This window comes from Amblyomma mixtum, chromosome 2 (assembly GCF_055824585.1).
Source record: "Amblyomma mixtum isolate Tamu chromosome 2, ASM5582458v1, whole genome shotgun sequence".
Taxonomy (NCBI): domain Eukaryota; kingdom Metazoa; phylum Arthropoda; class Arachnida; order Ixodida; family Ixodidae; genus Amblyomma; species Amblyomma mixtum.
The window spans coordinates 102,837,869-102,856,033 of record NC_143013.1 but is presented as its reverse complement, the minus strand read 5'-3'; the positions used below and the strand labels follow the sequence as shown (position 1 = coordinate 102,856,033).

At 49.1% G+C, this 18,165-nt stretch overlaps 1 protein-coding gene across 1 annotated transcript in view; it reads left to right on the top strand.

The window, feature by feature from the left end:
• LOC149360345 (uncharacterized) overlaps positions 1–18,165 on the top strand; it is a 113,922-nt gene that overhangs the window by 12,163 nt on the left and 83,594 nt on the right. Inside the window, exon 3 of the mRNA XM_089567840.1 lies at positions 12,971–13,103. Coding sequence (XP_089423966.1) covers positions 12,971–13,103 — 133 coding nt within the window. The remainder of the gene's footprint in view (positions 1–12,970; positions 13,104–18,165) is intronic.

Sequence of the window (18,165 nt, the reverse complement as noted above, 5' to 3'; positions counted from 1 at the left end):
GCGCAGTCGACAGGATTGGGCAGCGGCTTTCTGCGGAGGGTGAGCGACTTCAACTGCAGTGTACAGAAGATTTTAAGCTGGACCAACATCTACGAAGAGGCTCCAGGATCTGCACCTTCAAGCGAACGAGGCTGGAGGTTCAAGTCAGCGAGCTGCTGTGAGAGCCGGGGCTCAACTCAACTCATCCGCATCAAGGAGCCCGCTGTCGTCACTCAGGGCGACGAGCTTACCGTGGCAGAGGAAAGCAACCTGCGAGGTAGGAGACCTTTCTGCTTCCTCCGAATTCACCATGTCGGTGTAGGGGTTTCGTGCTATAAATGATAGCACGGAAAATCGAGATGGCTGCCGTGCGGTATGATCGGGAGGTCACGATGCGACGTTTGGAGATTGAGAAGTTGAAGCTTCTAATTGAGCAAGAAAAAACAAAGCTTGCACAGATGCAATCGAAATTAAAGCAGGGTCCAACCGTGTGTGCCGTGCCAGAAGAGATGGCTAAAGGTATAGAGGCGTTAGTCACGCCTGTGATGCACTGCCTGTCAAAGCAGACCCAAGAGGCACATGAGTGTATTGCTCGTGAACAAGAGTTCAGCATTGTGCCAGGGCAGGTTGGTGTTAACTCTGAGGCAGCAGTAACGCTCGACGAAGCGGCAGAGCAGGCGCCAATAGCGAGAACACTCTTCGCAAGCAAGTGTAAGCTAGCTGCCAAAGATGAATCGGTTAGCCAGCCGGAGCTGACACTCTGCGCAGTGACAGAAGATACTACAGCTGAAGGTGTAAGGAAGTTGGCAACACCTAAGACACACTCGCTGCGAGAGCAGCCAGACAGGGAGCAGCTATATGTAGCAAATGAGAGCCAATATTTTGAAGAGGATTTCAAAACTGCGCGTGAGTCTGTTCAAGACGAACCTGAGGCTCCGGTGGAGCGTGAGACAGATCCGGAAGCTGCCAATGCTATTGCAGGTTATCTTAGGCTAACCAGGAAAGATGAGCCTGCATTTGATGCCGAAGGGGTTAGAAATGCGCATTCGATCGCCGTAACGGTGGTCGAGGCAGATAGAGAACTGCAGGATTTGAATAATGCACCCATCTCTTCATGTTTCGATATGGAGCAACATGCTTCATTATCAGCAGTGCGGAAACAAGATGGTGAAGGAAATATTGAGAAGAGAATGAACGAGGGCATTGAAGAGAACATCCGCGGGCAGCCTTGCAAAGAGCTAGCGCTATGCAGAGCTGCGAGTGAGATAGCCGATGACAGGCGTAAACCTAATGGGAAGGTCAAAGGGGCGATCGCAAACGCGATGGCAGCAGTTTTCGTAGAGCGCATGGAACAGGTGACCTCTGTCAATCTTGAGGAAAGTGAAAAGGTAGACCGAATAGCGGCGGTAGCCTTTGCAACCGGCGCTATGCCGGATCATTCTGAATTCTGGTCCAATTTTGTGGACAAAGCTCAACAGAAACTTGACGTTCTGTTCCGAGATGTAGGCGGCTAGAAGTAATTTCTGCCAGTTTGGGCACCGATCTGACATGGTGGATTCTGGAATGTGCAGATTGGTTTCCAGCCTTGTGTGTGCGGGTTGAAATATCCGCTGTGTGCGCGCATGTGTGCGTGCTGGTGTACTGACTGGACAGCCGGCGCACGTGTGCGTGTGTGGACTGACCGGACAGCCGACGTACGTGTGTACTTTTGGTTGTTTGCGACTTGGTGATGTTTGTATTATTCTTCGTTCATGTATGCAGGCTATCGTTTGTATAATGTCGGTGCTTGCAGGGATGCTTTGTTTGACCCATGCTTACGTCATGAGTACGCCTGATTTGTTTTTCTGTGTGTTATTTTGCTGTGGGTTTGCCACTTTTATTCACTGTTTACCCTCGAGGCGTCAGCTGATGGCAGTGCATGGAATTTGTTGTGCGTACAGCAAGTGTACCCACAACAATCTTGGTTGGGAGGAGTTGAGTTTGCGGGCCGCCGGGCAGCGGGCCATCTCCATATCCCCCCCGGGCGCCGCCGACTTGGTCCTTATCTTAAGATGTTTTAGGCGGCGTAGCTTTTAAGCAGACAGAGGAAACGCTGGGGTCAAAGGGCTGCCGCCCCAAAAGGTAAAAGCAGCAATGGCAGCGAGGGGTGCCGGAAGGGGATCCGTTCCGCGGACAGTGCGTACGAGTCGCGTACCCCGGCTATTGTCGGGGTTAAGTTCAATGACCCTTCGACCGCGGCGTCGAACAGTGCGAAAGAAAACTTCAGGGACACTTGAGGGGGAAGCTTGCGTGGGAGGCAGCTGAGTGTAATTACGAATGGTCGTGAGGCCGGATGGAAGTGGTCATTCGGGTAACGAGTTGTGATTACTCTGCCTCTGGCCAGAGGGCTCAGATGCACCCTATAGTGTTTGGAGCCACAGCTGATGGAAGTGGTGCTTGCGTGCTTTTGTGGTGTTGTCAAAGTGTTTTCACTGTGTGTGGAAAAGCGCTATCGGCTTCCTCAAAGGCATGCGGCCCTCGCGAGCAAACAAGCTCGTGGGGACCGGCGTGTCTTTGGTCTGTTGAGTTGCACAGAAAACGCTCTGATTGGTTGTAAGAAGCCCATCTCTCATTGGTTACTAAGTTTGTCCCCAGAATGCTGGGGAAACTTATTTAAGGAGGCGTTTTGGCGCCAAAGAGAGACTTGGGCAGGGACTCTTGGTGGAGAGTCGGAATCGCGAGACGGACAGGGTCTAGCTTTGCGCTGGCCACGTTCCGGAGGACGAGGAGCCGCTACGCGTAGCGCGAGTTCAGTCGGCCAGGCAGGACAGGGTTTCGTAGGGGCGAGCTCTGGCCTGGCGCTCCCGATCGTCCTGAATGCTAGCGACCACCCTGGTCGATGTGTATAAGTGTAAATAGTTGTAAATAAACCCGGCTTGTACATATCTGCAAAGAAGTTCGTCTACATCTCATCTCCCTCCTGCAACGTGTCGCGCCCAAACGGACCCCCATCTCCACCATCACAAAAGAGGAAGACCTGAACCCGAGTTCAACTGACGGGTTCCGCTTTGAGACTTGAGGTTTATTTGCAATAGTGTCAGAGCACTAGAAAGAAGAAAAACAAAAACACACACAAAGGGGAAAAGAGGGAGAAGGAAAGCGGGGGGCGCACTGAAAAGAGGCCATCTGCTAGGCCGGGCTCGTGACCTTGAGGCGTAGTGGCGTCTTGCGGCTCCGATGCGCGAACCTCGTCGTTGTCTGGAAGCCGACATACTCCCCTATTTTCTGCCTTCCGCTCTCGGGAACTCGGGGACCATCTCCTATTTTCTTCTCACGAGCTGGAATTTTTTTGTAAGACAACCCAAATGATATCGCATTAAATCAGTCTGCCCACCACTTGACTTACTCTGGTTGCACCAAGACTACAATGGTCTCTTTGTTCGCAATTTCGAGGAAATGGACATGTCCAACATTCTCGGGCAAACAATCTGTAGTTTGGAAAATTGTAACACACTTTAAGGAAATATTGAAGGTAATGGTCCATTCTCCTGACATACAGCAAAATCTTTTTTTGAAAGTGTTTCCATTTATCCCATGCAACTGTTAAGACTTGTGCAAAACCACTGGGGCAGGTAGCTGACGATAGCCAGAACGTCAATAAAAAAGAGACTGTCGTTGGGTGATGTGTGGAGATATTGACTTTTATAATGAAAAATTATATTAGAGAGAGAGGCCGCTTAGAGCAGCTGTATCTGTACTCAGTGCAAAATTGTGCCGCCAGTTACGAAAAGGGATGACTCCGCTATCTGGTTTTATGGTTCGCGCCGCTAATTCGCAAATTATTGCGCCTTTGAGGGCCTGTACAGCTCGAGTTACTATTCAGGACGTTCTGTACGTTGTTGAATTCATTGCATTCGCATCGCCGTCTCACGACGTCATCTTAGGCTGGGACTTTCTCTCCCAACATGAAGCTGTCATCGACTGGACTCGTTCCGATGTCGCCCTTCTTCCCTTCGGCGACGCCTCGGTGAACGCTTCCGCTAACCCGTGCTCCAAGTTGACTGTGGCTGATGACGTCGTGATCCCGCCGTGCTCTGCTGTGCTCGTCTCTGTTCATTGCGACTCTGCATCCAACAGCCCTACCATCTTCATCCCGTCCGACTCCTTCGCTTCTGGCCACTGTCTACCCCTCCCATTCGCCATGCTTGCCGTCTCAGCCGGCTGCAGCGCCTTGCCCCTGACGAATCCATTCCTGTGCCCCCCTACCCTTCTTCGCGGTGAATGCCTGGGACGTGTCCAGCCTTTCGCCTCCGTCGTCGCCTGGGACCCTTATAGGGATGACCCCTGCCGCATGCAAGTGTCTTCACTTACTTCTTCCCCACCGTCTCCTTATACCGCTCCCGAAGCCGTCTTCGCGCGCCCAATCGCCGCGAATCTTTCGCCACCGCAGAATACCCAGCTTGCGGCCCTGCTAGATAAGTTTCGGTCATCGTTTGACTTCTCCCACCGCAGTTTGGGCCGCACCTCAGCTGTTACCCACCGGATCGACACTGGCGCCCATTCGCCGTTGCGCCAACGCCCATATCGCGTCTCGGCAACCGAACGCCAGGTTATCGACGCCAAGGTAAATGACATGCTACAGAGGGGCGTCATACAACCATTGCACAGTCCTTGGGCTTCCCCCGTCGTCCTTGTCACCAAGAAAGATGGCTCTATCCGCTTTTGCGTTGACTATCGGCGCCTGAACAAAATCACCCGCAAAGACGTCTATCCGCTGCCCCGCATTGATGACGCACTTGACTGCTTGCAGGGAGCTGAATTTTTTTCTCATTTAGATCTACGTCCGGGTTATTGGCAAGTCCCGATGGATGACGCTGACCGCTCCAAGACAGCTTTTGTGACGCCTGACGGGCTGTATGAATTCAACGTCATGCCTTTCGGACTACGCAATGCCCCTGCCACTTTTGAGCGGATGATGGACACGACACTGCGTGGCCTGAAATAGAAAACATGCTTATGTTACTTGGACGACATCGTCGTTTTCTCCCCAGATCTCCAGACGCACCTCGTTCGCCTGGAGCAAGTTTTGGGATGCCTCGCGGCAGCCGGGCTTCAACTCAATTTAAAGAAATGTCGCTTCGCTGCTCGCCAGTTGACGATTTTGGGCCACGTCGTGTCGAAACAGGGTGTCCTTCCTGACCCAGCAAAGCTTCGTGGTGTCTGAGTTCCCGAAGCCCTCTACGATGAAGGAACTTCGCAGTTTCATCGGCTTATGTTCTTACTTCTGACGCTTTATCCGAAATTTCTCTTCTATTACCGTACCTCTGACTGCCCTTCGTGGCAGCAGCGACCTATCAAGCTGGAGTCCTGCCTGTGACGAAGCGTTCATCATGTTGCGCCGTCTACTTACCTCTCCGCCCATACTACGCCACTTTGACCCTGCTTCTCCAACTGAAAATCCACATAGATGCTAGTAGCGTTGATATCGGGGCTGTTCTTTCTCAATGCAAACCGGGGTATGCGGAGTATGTTGTTGCATACGCGAGCCGCACCCTGACGAAGCCAGAGAAAAACTACTCAGTCACTCAAAAAGAGTGCTTGGCGATCGTTTGGGCGATCGGGAAATTTCGGCCTTACGTATACGGCCGGTCTTACGTGTACGGGCGGCCTTTCGCGGTCGTCACGGACCACCCTTCCCTATGTTGGCTGTCCTCCCTAAATTACCCAAATGGCCTCCTCGCCCGATGGGCCTTACGCCTTCAGGAGTACGATTTTCGTGTGATCTATCGCTCCGGCAGGAAGCATAACGACGCCGACGCTTTGTCTCGTTCACCTCTAGCCAATGAAAGTGCCTCTCCTCCCGCCATCGACTGCGCCTCCTTGTCATTGGATGATATGCCCAACGAGCAGTTCAAGGACCCTTGGATCACTTCTCTTGTACGATATCTCTCAGACCATTCTGTCGTGTCGGTACTGCGCGCAATCCGCTGTCAGGCTGCCCACTTAACTATTAATGATGGGATTTTGTACCGGTGAAATTATCTCTCTGATGGCCGCAAATGGCTCCTAGTGATCCCTGGACATTTACGCTCATAAATATGCGCATCCTTTCATAGCGACCCGCAAGCTGGTCACGGCGGTGCTTTCAAGACCTACAACCAGCTTCGCCTCCGCTATTACTGGCGCGGCATGTATAAGTACGTTCGAAAATTCGTCCGTTCCTGCCCCGATTTCCAGCGCCGCAAGCCCGGTTATCACCATTCGACCGGCCCTATGCAGCCTTTGCGTTGCCCATCCAGGCCATTTGACCGAGTTGGCATTGACCTGTATGGGCCACTTCCCTACACTGCTGCGGGAAACCGCTGGGTCATCGTCGCTGTAGACCACCTGACACGGTACGCCGAAACAGCCGCCCTCCAAGCTGCTACGGCGCGGGATGCTGCAGCCTTCCTCTTGCAACATTTCATACTTCGGCACGGAGCCCCGCGTGAACTGTCGAGCGAACGTGGGCGGGTGTTTCTGTGAGACGTCGTTTCATCTCTTCTGCAGAAATGCAACATTACTCGCCGCACCACTACTGCCTATCATCCCCAGACGAACGGCTTGACAGAACGTTTCAATCGAACATTAGGTGACATGTCCCAACTCGGCTCTCTAGACTGTGGCTCCCGCATGTACTGTTATATCCGCTCATTCCTCTCTAAACGTGTCGCTCGCTTTCGAGTCGACACCTATCTGTCCGACCCCCACAACCTCACCCGAGGCACTCCTCAAGGTGCTGTTCTCTCTCCTACCCTTTTCAATCTTGCTATTGCCCCTCTCGCCTCCCAGCTAGCTGAAATTCCCGACCTGCATCATATATTTTACGCCGATGACATCACTCTCTGGTGTTCGTCTGGCTCTCCCGGTCACGTACAGTACACCCTGCAACGTGGCCTAGATCTCATCGACTCCTTTCTCATCACTGCTGGCCTCTCTCCTGCTCCTGAAAAATCGGAGCTCCTTCTCCTCAACCATTCCTCATACCAGCGCTCACACAACCACTTCGTCTCTCTCCACCTTTCTGGCTATCCCATTCCTGTCGTCACGCAGTGCAAAGTTCTTGGCTTAACTTTGCATGCAGCCAAGAACGTGCAAGCCCTCCACCGTAACTCACCTCCTGCGGCGCGTGGTCACTCGGCGCTCAGGTCTCCACGAGTCTCATGCGTGCCGAGTTGCCCACGCGCTGGCCCTCAACAAGGTCTTGTACTTTGCACCCTACGTTTCCTTCAATCAGACTCAACTTAACGCTCTTGAGACTGCCCTTGTGGGCCTCTACAAGGCAGCTCTCAACCTCCCTATCACTACCTCTACTGGAAAGATCTTTGCAACAGGCCTCTTTCATCCTCTCCGTTCTCTGCTCTCTCTCCATCATGACTCGCAGATTGCCCGGCTTTCCCTTACCCGTCAGGGTCAGTGGTTACTGACTCAAGCGGGTATCTCGCCCATTCTCTGCGCCCGGTTTACCTCTCCTATTCCCACCCCGGCTCCCAATCTTCGGATCCTCCCCCTTCCGTCCAACATGTCCCCCATTCTGCACGCCGGCCGTCGTCATGCGGCCGCACAGCACCAATCCCCTCTCTTTGATACCCAGGGTGTAGCTTACATGGATGCCTCCTTCGTGGCTCCTCGAGGTTCCTGCGGCTACGCCCTGTACCACCCCCACTTCCCCGCTCCTGAAACTCACACCAGCGGGCCGTTTCTACGCCCTCCGGATGCCTTGTCCCTCGAGGTCCTCGCCATTGCGCATGCCCTCCAGTCATTTGCCCTCCTTCCCTCTCTTCAAGAGTACACAGTGTATTCAGACTCACAAGCCGCTATACACCACATACAGAAGCGCACCCTAACCCCTTCTCTTCAACAGGAGGTCGAACGAGCGGTCTCCGCATTGCAGCCTTCCATCGTTTTCCTCCGCTGGGTCCCTGGGCATTCAGGGATTGACGGCAATGAGCTTTGCTCATCAGCTCGCCCGTGACACACTTTTCCGGGCACCGTTGATCCCCTGGCCCAAGCCCTCGGAGGACGGTGGGAGACTCACCCTTCGCCGCACCATAAAAGAGGTCTACCTCGAGCTCCGCCTCGACAAACGCCTTTACCCTCCCCCTCATCCATCACTCACAGTGCCGGAGGCTCGCCTTCTTCGGCACGTTCAAATGAATGCAGTCATCACCCCGTCTCGCCTCTTTCTCTATTGCTATCGATTGGACCCTTCCTGTCCCAACTGCCCCTGTATCTATGCGGACCTTGCCCATTGCCTCTTCTATTGCCCGGCTGCTCAGCAGTCGGGTTCCTACCCCCCACCTTCTTTATCCATCACCACCTGGCTCGACTGGCTTGGCGCTTAAGGGGAGGAAGAACAGCGACTTCTGGTCGCCCAGCCGGTCGACATGCTCGGCCTGTAAATTTTGGCCGAATAAACGTCTTCTACTACTACTAGGTAACATGTTATCAATGTACGTGGCGGCAGACCATTGTAACTGGGACGTCGTCCTCCCCTTTGTCACATGTGCCTACAACACCGCTACGCAGAGCACTACTGGCTTCTCACCATTCTTCCTCCTATATGGCCGTGAACCATCATCGCCGCTCGACACAATTCTTCCGTACCATCTTGATTCGTCGGAATCCACAACCGTATCTGAAGCCTCCAGACACGCTGAAGAGTGCCGCCAGCTCGCCCGGTTATTCACGTCTCACGACCAAGGGCGCCAGAAATACCGCTTCGACCATTCCCATGGCACAGACACTTTTCAGCCGCAATCCGTTGTTTGGCTCCGTGTGCCTTCTGCTGCACCAGGTCTCTCTACCAATTTGCTGCCAAACTACCACGGACCCTACCGTGTGCTTGAGCGCTCTTCTCCCGTCACTTACATCGTTGAGCCCGTGACGCCATCGCCCGATTTCCGACGTCGTGGGCGCGAGACCGTTCACGTTGCGCGTTTGAAGCCGTATTACGACCCCTGCGTCCTGTTGACCCCCTAAATCGCCAGGATGGCTCTTTTTCCCCCGGGGCCAAATGTAAAGAGGAAGATGCTTAGCACTCGGAGCAACAGAACCGATGCGCGGCGCGAGGCGAGAGCAACTGTTCTGGGACCGGACCTGCCCTTGCCCGCTCTAACCGGCTTTCAGAACCAGTCATCTCTTGCCAATAAAGGCCCTTACATCTATTCGAAAAAAACTTCGTTGATAAACGGTTCCCCGCTCAAAAACGCTTTTGTCCAGAATTTTTTGGTATGCTCGGGGTCACATCTTGAAAAGTTGCATGTGAGAACGACCGACGGAACTCATACGTCCATTTCGCTTTTTGGTCCTTTGTAATGTATAAAAGCTTCTTTTTCGGTGAAAATGGTTTCATTGCTTTTATAAATTGTAATTTACCAATTTACGGCATTATTGTTACATGGAGCTTCGGAGTTGTATGATTCCATAAACAGCACAAATGCTCGAGGGAAGGCAACGAATACGGAATAACCTCACAGAAGCATATTTTGGGATTCAGAAAACAAAACCTATAGACATTCTAATCTCAGTGCAAAGGACATTAGTATGCAAATAAAATTACAAAAGGCCACCTAAACTAAAATGTACATAATTTTTTTCGACAGCTCTCAGTCATCGCTATACGTTAAGGTCACGAGAAATCGGACCCACTAAAAGAAACCCTTGAAGCCGCCGGCACTATTCGCTTCTGTTGATGCATCCATAAAAAAAACGACAGGGAATGTTGTTATCCAGTACAATGCTCTGCAAGCCGAAGTGCATAAGTTCGCAGACGTGCAAGCTGCCCTGGAGGTTAAAAAATTAGAGGGAGGAGCCACTTATTCTCCGCCTGAAGGGCATGCCGCGAAATCGTTAACGGCCATATGTACGGCATTGGTTATCCTATACACAACATTCAATGATCTCTGGGAATCCTGATACCCATCCTGGCGCAGTGGTGCTGCTGTTACACGATGCGCGACTGTCCTTCGATGGCAGATGCCGCCATCGGCGGGACTTCTGCGGCCCAGGTTGTTCTTCCTGAGAAACTCCTCGCGACGAATCGTAAATTTAACTGCCACCTTTAATGGTGCGTTGCTTATATGTGGCGTGTACGTGGATTTTTCGCTGGCTATAAACGAGGACGCCAGTTTTTCTCCGACACAAGCTCATTTACGCTGTCGCGTTGTTACGACAAGGCTATTATCATACCTAGAAAGTGGAAAGAAGCAAGAGTAGATTTCAGGCTGAGAAGTGATAACTGGGCTGGAGACAAAGTTCACGCTGTTGTCTAGCTTGCGGCTATGGATGGAGGTTGAAGGAATCGCGTTGCTTGCGCCTGTCACTGTTATAAAGAGATAGGGGCACAGTGTACTTGACGGCAGGTTTGGTTGGCAACGAGCCATAGAGTTTCTTACTATTACCTAGAGAGAAAGCTGGCAACCCGTCTATGGGAGTTTGCATAGAGGCCCCTCGAGACCACTTCAGCCACCATGGGCGCTCAAAGAATCATGGGGCGGTGAGCTACCGACTGCAAAATTACAACTTTTGGCCAAAAAATAATGAAAAAAATAAAGCTGTTCAATAACTACAAATGTCTTAACATTCAATATCTTATGTAATGATTGCAACAAACGAGCAGAAAAGCATTTAAGTGCAAAGTTTGCCCAAAATAAGGGATGGCTAAGCTTCCTATTGGCCAAGTAAAGAACACTACAAAAACTAATATTTTGTGCTTAACAGGCGCACTTTTAAAAGTAAATATGTTTTCAAAAAAATTTTGTTGCTTAGATACCTTAAGAGGTTTTTTAATGGCATTGTGAAAAAAGAAACCTTTTATTGGCGTCGAGTGCTGTTGCGGTTTCGCTACTATGGCTTTTGCACACTGCGTTCGCGCGAAAGTCGTCTGCGCACATACGAACAGCGTTTTCAGAATGAATTATCTCAGTAATGCCACTCCGTGTTCCCGAAAAAATACGACTATCCCGCAACAAGTAGCTCACCGCCCCATGATTCTTTGAGCGTCCATGGTGGCTGAAGTGCAGCGCCGCCAGCTTTCCCTCTAGGTAATAGTAAGAAACTCTATGGCAACGAGCGGAACTCTAAGGGTATAGCGCTTGCAATTGTGTCATTCCGCGAAGTAGTTCGGCTGCACGACGGTAAGCCTGGCCGTCTGGCAAGTTGCTCTCTCCGCGGTACTTCACTCCATTTTTGGGAAGGTGGCGCCATCTGAGGAACTTGTTTAATTACACGTTTCCAGAATTCATTCTAACCAAGAAAACTGTTTCTTCTTTGAAATTAAACAATGAGAGTTGTCGGTCGTTATAAATAACTCTTAAATAAGGAATATTGGCAATGTGCAGTGTTATAAGAGGATACTGACAACTCCAAGTGGGTACAGTATTTGACTTCGCTGGAAGCGAGGGCTTTTTGGGTCTCTAGCTTCGGCTGCCTTGGCAGAAATAGTTGTGATCTCGATCAGTAGTGAAAATCCTGTAGAAAAATGTAGCATGTAATACTGACCATGGTAGATTATAGATGACCTTGACGCTAACTATGAGTAGAGCAGAAAATGAAGCTTAAATTCGGTACAACAGTGCGCATGGCGTTTTAGAGGAAACATACAGAACTAGTATCCATTTACATTATAAATTGTAAATGTCTTAAAACAGTCCTAGATTGCAAGCATTTAGGCATTCATTTCACGTCATCACTCTGCTGGCATCGTGATGTAAGTTATATAGTCAAAAAAGGCCTCCAAATCCTTAGGATTTCCCCCTTGAAATACGCGTTCCTTTCCGCGATCCAGGCGAGAACTTCTTTACAAAAGATGTGTATGGTCAGTACTAGAGTATGATCTCACGGTGTGGCTCAATACGCACCGGAAATTCACTTAAACATTGTAGCTTCAGTGCAGCAATCGCTAAAAATTTCTGGCTTGCGGATCATTAAACCAACGCAGAGCCAAACTACGGCTCAAATTTTACCATAACACATACTACTCCCACACTGCCATTCCACGCGGAACGACCATCGTCAAACCATACTACGTATCCGCGCACCTTGACCATGTTCAAAAAGTATGTGAATATCAATGGCACCGTTTGCCAGCCGTTGTTACGGCTATCTCATCAAATGAAGTGTACTAGTCTGCTTTGAATGAGATCGCATCGTTTCATCGTTATATTAGGAGCTGTTATCTGGGCACAGGTGCAATGCTTCGTGCATGTTCATGTGTTTCACTGTGTATTTCAATTTGTTCTCATCTTCGCGCACTATATTTGCGTGGTAAACACATTGGAAACCATTATTGGCCGTTTGCATTTGTAATGCGCTCATGTTCAGTTTTTCTCTTAAAGCCTGTTCTTTTTGGGGCTGAGCTACACAGTTGCAGCATTATTTACCATTAGTTCTGCATATACGTGTGTACTGCGTTGATGTTTGTTATTGTTTTCTATTATTTTGCAGATGGCGGTGCTGCTGTTCTTGTTGCTTTTGTCATTTGCGAGCATTTATGTGCTATATATATCACCCCCTCACTGTAATGCGGAATTGACGCTGTAGGTAAAGGATAAATAAGTAAACGAATAAATATATACAAAGCCCGAAGTGGTAGCCGGGGTGCACGCCACGGTAAGCCACTTGAAAAGCGCTCTCCCAACGACATCAGCACGGTGACCACTGAACAGAGAGAAAAAAATTTTACCCGCTCAGACGAACTTTCCCGGAAGAGTAACCAACTTCTGGAACGGTTTCGTAGAATTAATGCCGAAGGTATACGCTGAGCTTTGTTCATATTGGCTGACCTAGTGAGTGCGCCCTTGAGAACCTCCTGCGGGTGCTCCAAATCGCCTTCTGTAACTAACCGCCTTCTTGTTTCGCCGCCTTATCATCTGCTGCCCATAAGGCAATGAGGGATGTTATAGGCTCTGAATTAAGGTTATGTTGTGTGCATTGACTGCTGCAGTAAAAGCTTCTTTGTGCTTATGCGCAGAACTTACCCCGGGACAGCCGGGATATACGCCAGCCTCCTCGAACCCCTATTTCAGAAGCCTTGTAGGCACAACAAAAGCCGCCAGGCAGCGCTACTACCGCTCCCTGCTCGACCACCACCGCCAGAAGGCGCAGTAAGTAAATGCTGAGACCAGTGTGCGCTTCTGAATGCCCACGGTGCCGCACATAGCCCTCCTTGCTTCATAACCTCAATGTTCGTGCCCAGTGTCTCACAGATAGGTGCTCCTGCGCGCAAATAGCGAATGAAGCGCGGTCAGGTTGCGTGCTAGCCCGTGCTGGTCTTGCGAAGTGGCTCGACGAAGCAAAGGTGAATGGGCACCCTCAGCAAAGGCCGGCGTGTGATGCCGAGTGCCTTCGATAACCCATCTGTTTTGCAGACGGCAATAACTTTAACATGGCCTGTTGCGGTCCTCGCCGACTCCCTTTTCTGGGGCGCTGGCCCTTTTTGGCCGCGTTTTTCGCGACGCTGGAACTCTGGGCTTCGCGCTGAGGCTCCGCCCTAGCAAGGCCTAGAGCCGGCCCGCGGTGTTCGCAATTCTTTACCGTTTTTTTTTAAAACAAAAGAGGACATTCCGCGTGTCGATGGAGTTGTACAACCAAGCCTGGGGTGCGACTTGATCTCGGTGACTAGAACCGACAACGCACTTTCTTACCAGAGGAAGACTTGGCCACCCTGGTGTAGTACATGGCCGCAACCTTCTATGAACAACCCAATTAAATCTCGGCCCTCAGTCCACAGCGGTTGCGGAGTAACTGATCAAGCCGGTGGTCATACCTGTGACGCAGTGAGGGAGCTAAGACACACTGGCTCCGGACAGGCCGCCATTGGAAACTGAACCTGGCAACGTTCAACGCAAGAACCTTATCTAGTGAGGCTAGCTTAGCAGTGCTGTTGGAGGAATTAGCGGGTATTAAATGGGATTTCATAGGGCTTTGGGGGGTTAGGAGGGCAGACGAGGCGTATATAGTACAAAAGGGTGGGAACGTACTGTGCTATAGTGGAGTAGCAGACAGACGAAAAATACGTCCGGGATTCATCAATCAGGATATAGCTGGCAACATCAGGAGTTTCATGGTATTAACAAGAGGGTAGCAACTATCGTAATTAAGCTTAATAAGAGGTACCAGCTGAGGGTGGAGTAGGCCTAGGTGCCTACATCAAGCCATGATGAGCAGATCGTTCAAAGCATAAGTGAAGACGTGGAATCGGCAATGACCAATGTAAAATCACAGTGCACTGTACTGATGCACGACTTCAGTGCGAAGGAAGGGAAGAAGCAGCCTGGAGACCAGGCAGTAGGTGACTATGGCATAGGTTCTAGAATAGCAGGGGAGAGTTATTAGTATAGTTCGCACATATAAATAATTTACGGATCATGAATACCTTTTTCCGCAAACGAGCCAAACGAGCCAACGACGTAGAAGAGCCCCAATGGTGAGTCTAACAATGAAAATAGACTTTATACTGTGCGCTCACCCTGGCATCGTAGAGGATGTGGATGTCCTTCAAAAGGTCCGCTGTAGCGACCACAGAATGGTAAGATGTCGTATTAGTCTAGATTGGAAAAGGGAACGGAAAAAATTAGTGAAGCGGTTGTCTATTAACGAGTTAGCATTAAGAGAGAAAGTAGAGGAATTCAGGATTTTGCTGCAGAACAGATTTATCGCTTTAAATAGAGGAGTAGAACGTAATGCTGAAACAATGAGCGATTTTCTCACAGCTATCGTCACTGAGTGCGCCGTACAAGTAGGCAATAGGATTGTTTGAAAGGAGACCGGGAATCTATCTCAGGAGTCTAAAGATCGGATTAAGAAACGCCAAAGCATGAGGATTTATAACTCCACAGAAAGAATAGATCTAGTAGAGCTGTCGAAGTTAATAAATAAGCGCACGATAGCAAGCATCGAGAAGTTTAACAGGGAGAAAATCGAGCATGCTCTAAAGAGCGGAGGTAGCGTAAAAGCAGTGAAGATAAAACTAGGCATGGGTAAAAACCAGATGTATGCGCTAACAGACAAAGATGGCGATTACTTTAGAAATGTGTATAAGATAACTAAGGTAGCTGGAGAGTACTAATGAAATCTATAAAGTAGCGTTTATAATCAGAATGTTACTGAAAGAGGCCGTAGAGCACAGCAATGGGACATCCCGCCAGTAACGAAGGAGGAAGTGAACAATGCCTTAGGAGCAATGCGAAGGGGGAAAGCAGGTGGTCAGGTTCAGATAAGAGCAGATTTCTTGAAGGATGGAGGAGAGATTGTGTTGGAAAAACTAGCCACCTTGTATACGCAATGCCTTGTGACCTCGAGCGTATCTAGAGCTTAGGAGAACGCTAACATTATCTTAATTCATAATTCCATGTCTAAAGCGCAACGAACGGCACAAAAAGGACACAGGAAGGGACACAAAAGAGCGCTGTGTTGTGTCCCTTCCTGTGTCCTCCTCCTTGTCCTGTTCGTTACGCTGTAGACATGCAATATCGGAACCAACTCGCCCAGAAACTTGCCTTGTCTTAATTCATAAGAAAGGAGACGTTAAAGTCTTGAACAATTACAGACCGATCAGCATATCATCTGTTGCCTACAAGGTATTTACTAAGGTAATCACTACTAGGGTAAGACAACCTTCGACTTCAACCAACCAAATGATCAGGCAGGCTTTCGTAAAGGATACTCGACAATAGACCGTATTCACGCTATCAATCAGGTGATACAGAAATGCGCAGAATATATCCAGCCAATAATAGAGCTTTCATTGATTACGAGTAAACATTCGACTCAGTAGAAACCTCAGTTGTCATGCAGGTATTGCGGAATCAGGGTGTAGAAGAATGCCATGTGAAAGTACTGGACGATATTTATAGCGATTGAACAGTTACCAAAGTTCTCCATAAAATCAGCAAACAAATTCCAATAAGGAAAGGTGTCAGGCAGGGAGACATGACCTCGTCTATACTATTCACTGCCTGTTTACAGGCGGTATTCCTGGCTTGAAATGTGAAAGGATGGGGCTAGAGTTAATTGAGAATACCTAAGTAGTCTGCGATTCGCTGCTGACATTGCCTTGATAATTCACTCAGGACATGAACTGCAAAGCATGATCAATGACTTAGACAGGCAGAGCAGAACGGTGGGGCTAAAATTTAACATGCAGAAAACCAAAACAATATTCTGCAGCCTAGCAATGGAACAGCAATTCGCAATTGGTGGCGAGGTGCTGGAAGTACTAAGTGAATATATTTATGTGGGGCAGTTAGTGGCCGCTGATCCGGATCATGAGAGCGAAATAACTAGAAGAATAAGAATGGGGTGGAGCGCATATTGCAGGTTCTCTCAGAACATGAATGGCAGTTTACTAATATCCCTCAAGAGAAAAGTATACAACAGCTGTATCTTACCGGTACTATCCTAAGGGGCAGTAACGTGAAGGCTAACAAAGATGGTTCAGCTTAAGTTATGGACAACGCAGCGAGCTATGGGCATTAAAATGATGGCTGTAAATTTAAGAGATCAGAAGCGGGTGGGAGTGGGTGAGGCGCGGGCTTATGACATGCTAGTCGAAATCAAGAAGAAATGGTCTTGGGCAGCCGATTCACACGACGGACCGTTCGCCCGCGGCCCGCGCACTACGTGTGCATACGTCAGCACTTTGAGAGGCGCGCTGGATGCATGGATGGATGGCGGTCGACAGCGCGCCCCTCAAAGTGCTGACGTATGCACACGTAGTGCGCGGGCCGCGGGCGAACGGTCCGTCGTGTAACGCGAAGGCAAGATAACCGCTGGTCCTTAAGGAAAACGGAGTGAATTGCAAGAGAAGGCAAGCGTAGCAGGGGTGGCAGAAAGTTAGGTGGGCGAATGCGATTAAAAGTTTGCGGGGATACGGTGGCCGCAACTGGCGAGGGACAGGGTTAACTTTAGAGACATGGGAGAGACCTTTGCCCTGCAGTGGGCGTAGTCAGGCTGATGATTATGATGATGATGCTCGAATCATCGGGGTGAAGTGTGAAGTGCTCGAAAAATAGCTGTTGGGAATCAGCTCTCGATTTAATGATAACTCCAGCGAACATCAATTCGAGCGAACATTGGCTCCACACCCAGAAAGCCTTTTGCCCTTTCATTATTTCAAGCTTCCGGTAATCGGTGCCAAATCATTCATGGCTGGATGACGTGAAGTGAAGATAAATAATAATAATAATAATAATAATAATAATAATAATAATAATGCTTCATTCCTCTGTTTTACACGGTCATTTCCAGCCCGCTTAAGCGATAAAAGTTGGTTTGTGAGCAAGGCTGGAAAGTCAAGCTCGGAACACTGCTCGCAGGTGAAAACAATTTATAATAAAAAAGAATATAATAATTATATCTAATAATTAATAAAAATTTAATAAGAATCTAATAATTATAATAAAAAAGAAATCTCAACTCAAACAATGTGTTGGGAGCCTCTTTTAGGTGTCGCTGCATACGGGTCCACGTAATATGAACTACTTAGAGATCCATTTTTCCTACTAAGGGACGTACAAGTTTTCTCCCCTGTTTAATGTTATTTACCTCGTTTTCAATCTTTTGCTTATTAAAAGTGGAAGGAATATAAATATCACGAGTTCTTTTCCCGTATTTCGTGAAGAAGCGGGGAATTTCGAATTTTTCCACTGTGCGGAGGGGCCGCACTTGAAATACTCACTCCTAAATGCGTCGGAAAAGTAATGCTAACATATTATGTCGAACCAGCACTGTTCGCGAACTTGGAGCACATCAAATTGTTTCATTATTGTGAGGTATTTTTGGCCGTGTAATTGAGTGCCGTACGGAAGGCGTGTTGCTGTTTTGTCTAATATTCTATTCAATATGTTTATTTTATAAACTGATGTGAAAGCGCAAATTGTGAGGCCGTAACGTTAAAAAGATTGCCCTAAGCTTTCGGAGACCATTTTCCTAACGGAAGGATTGGAAGCGAATCTTAAGGCATATAACTGCACACATTCCAGACGTAATCTTTTTACGACCTCCCCAATGTGCATCTTCCAAGATAGTGTTTCATCGAAAGTGAGGCCAAGGTATTTCACCCTGTAAGAGAGATTGACTTTGTGGCAAACACAGGTTAGTCACTCACTGGAATGTTGATAAAATGGCTGTTTTTTACTAATTAATTTTTATGGGCTGTGAAAGCAA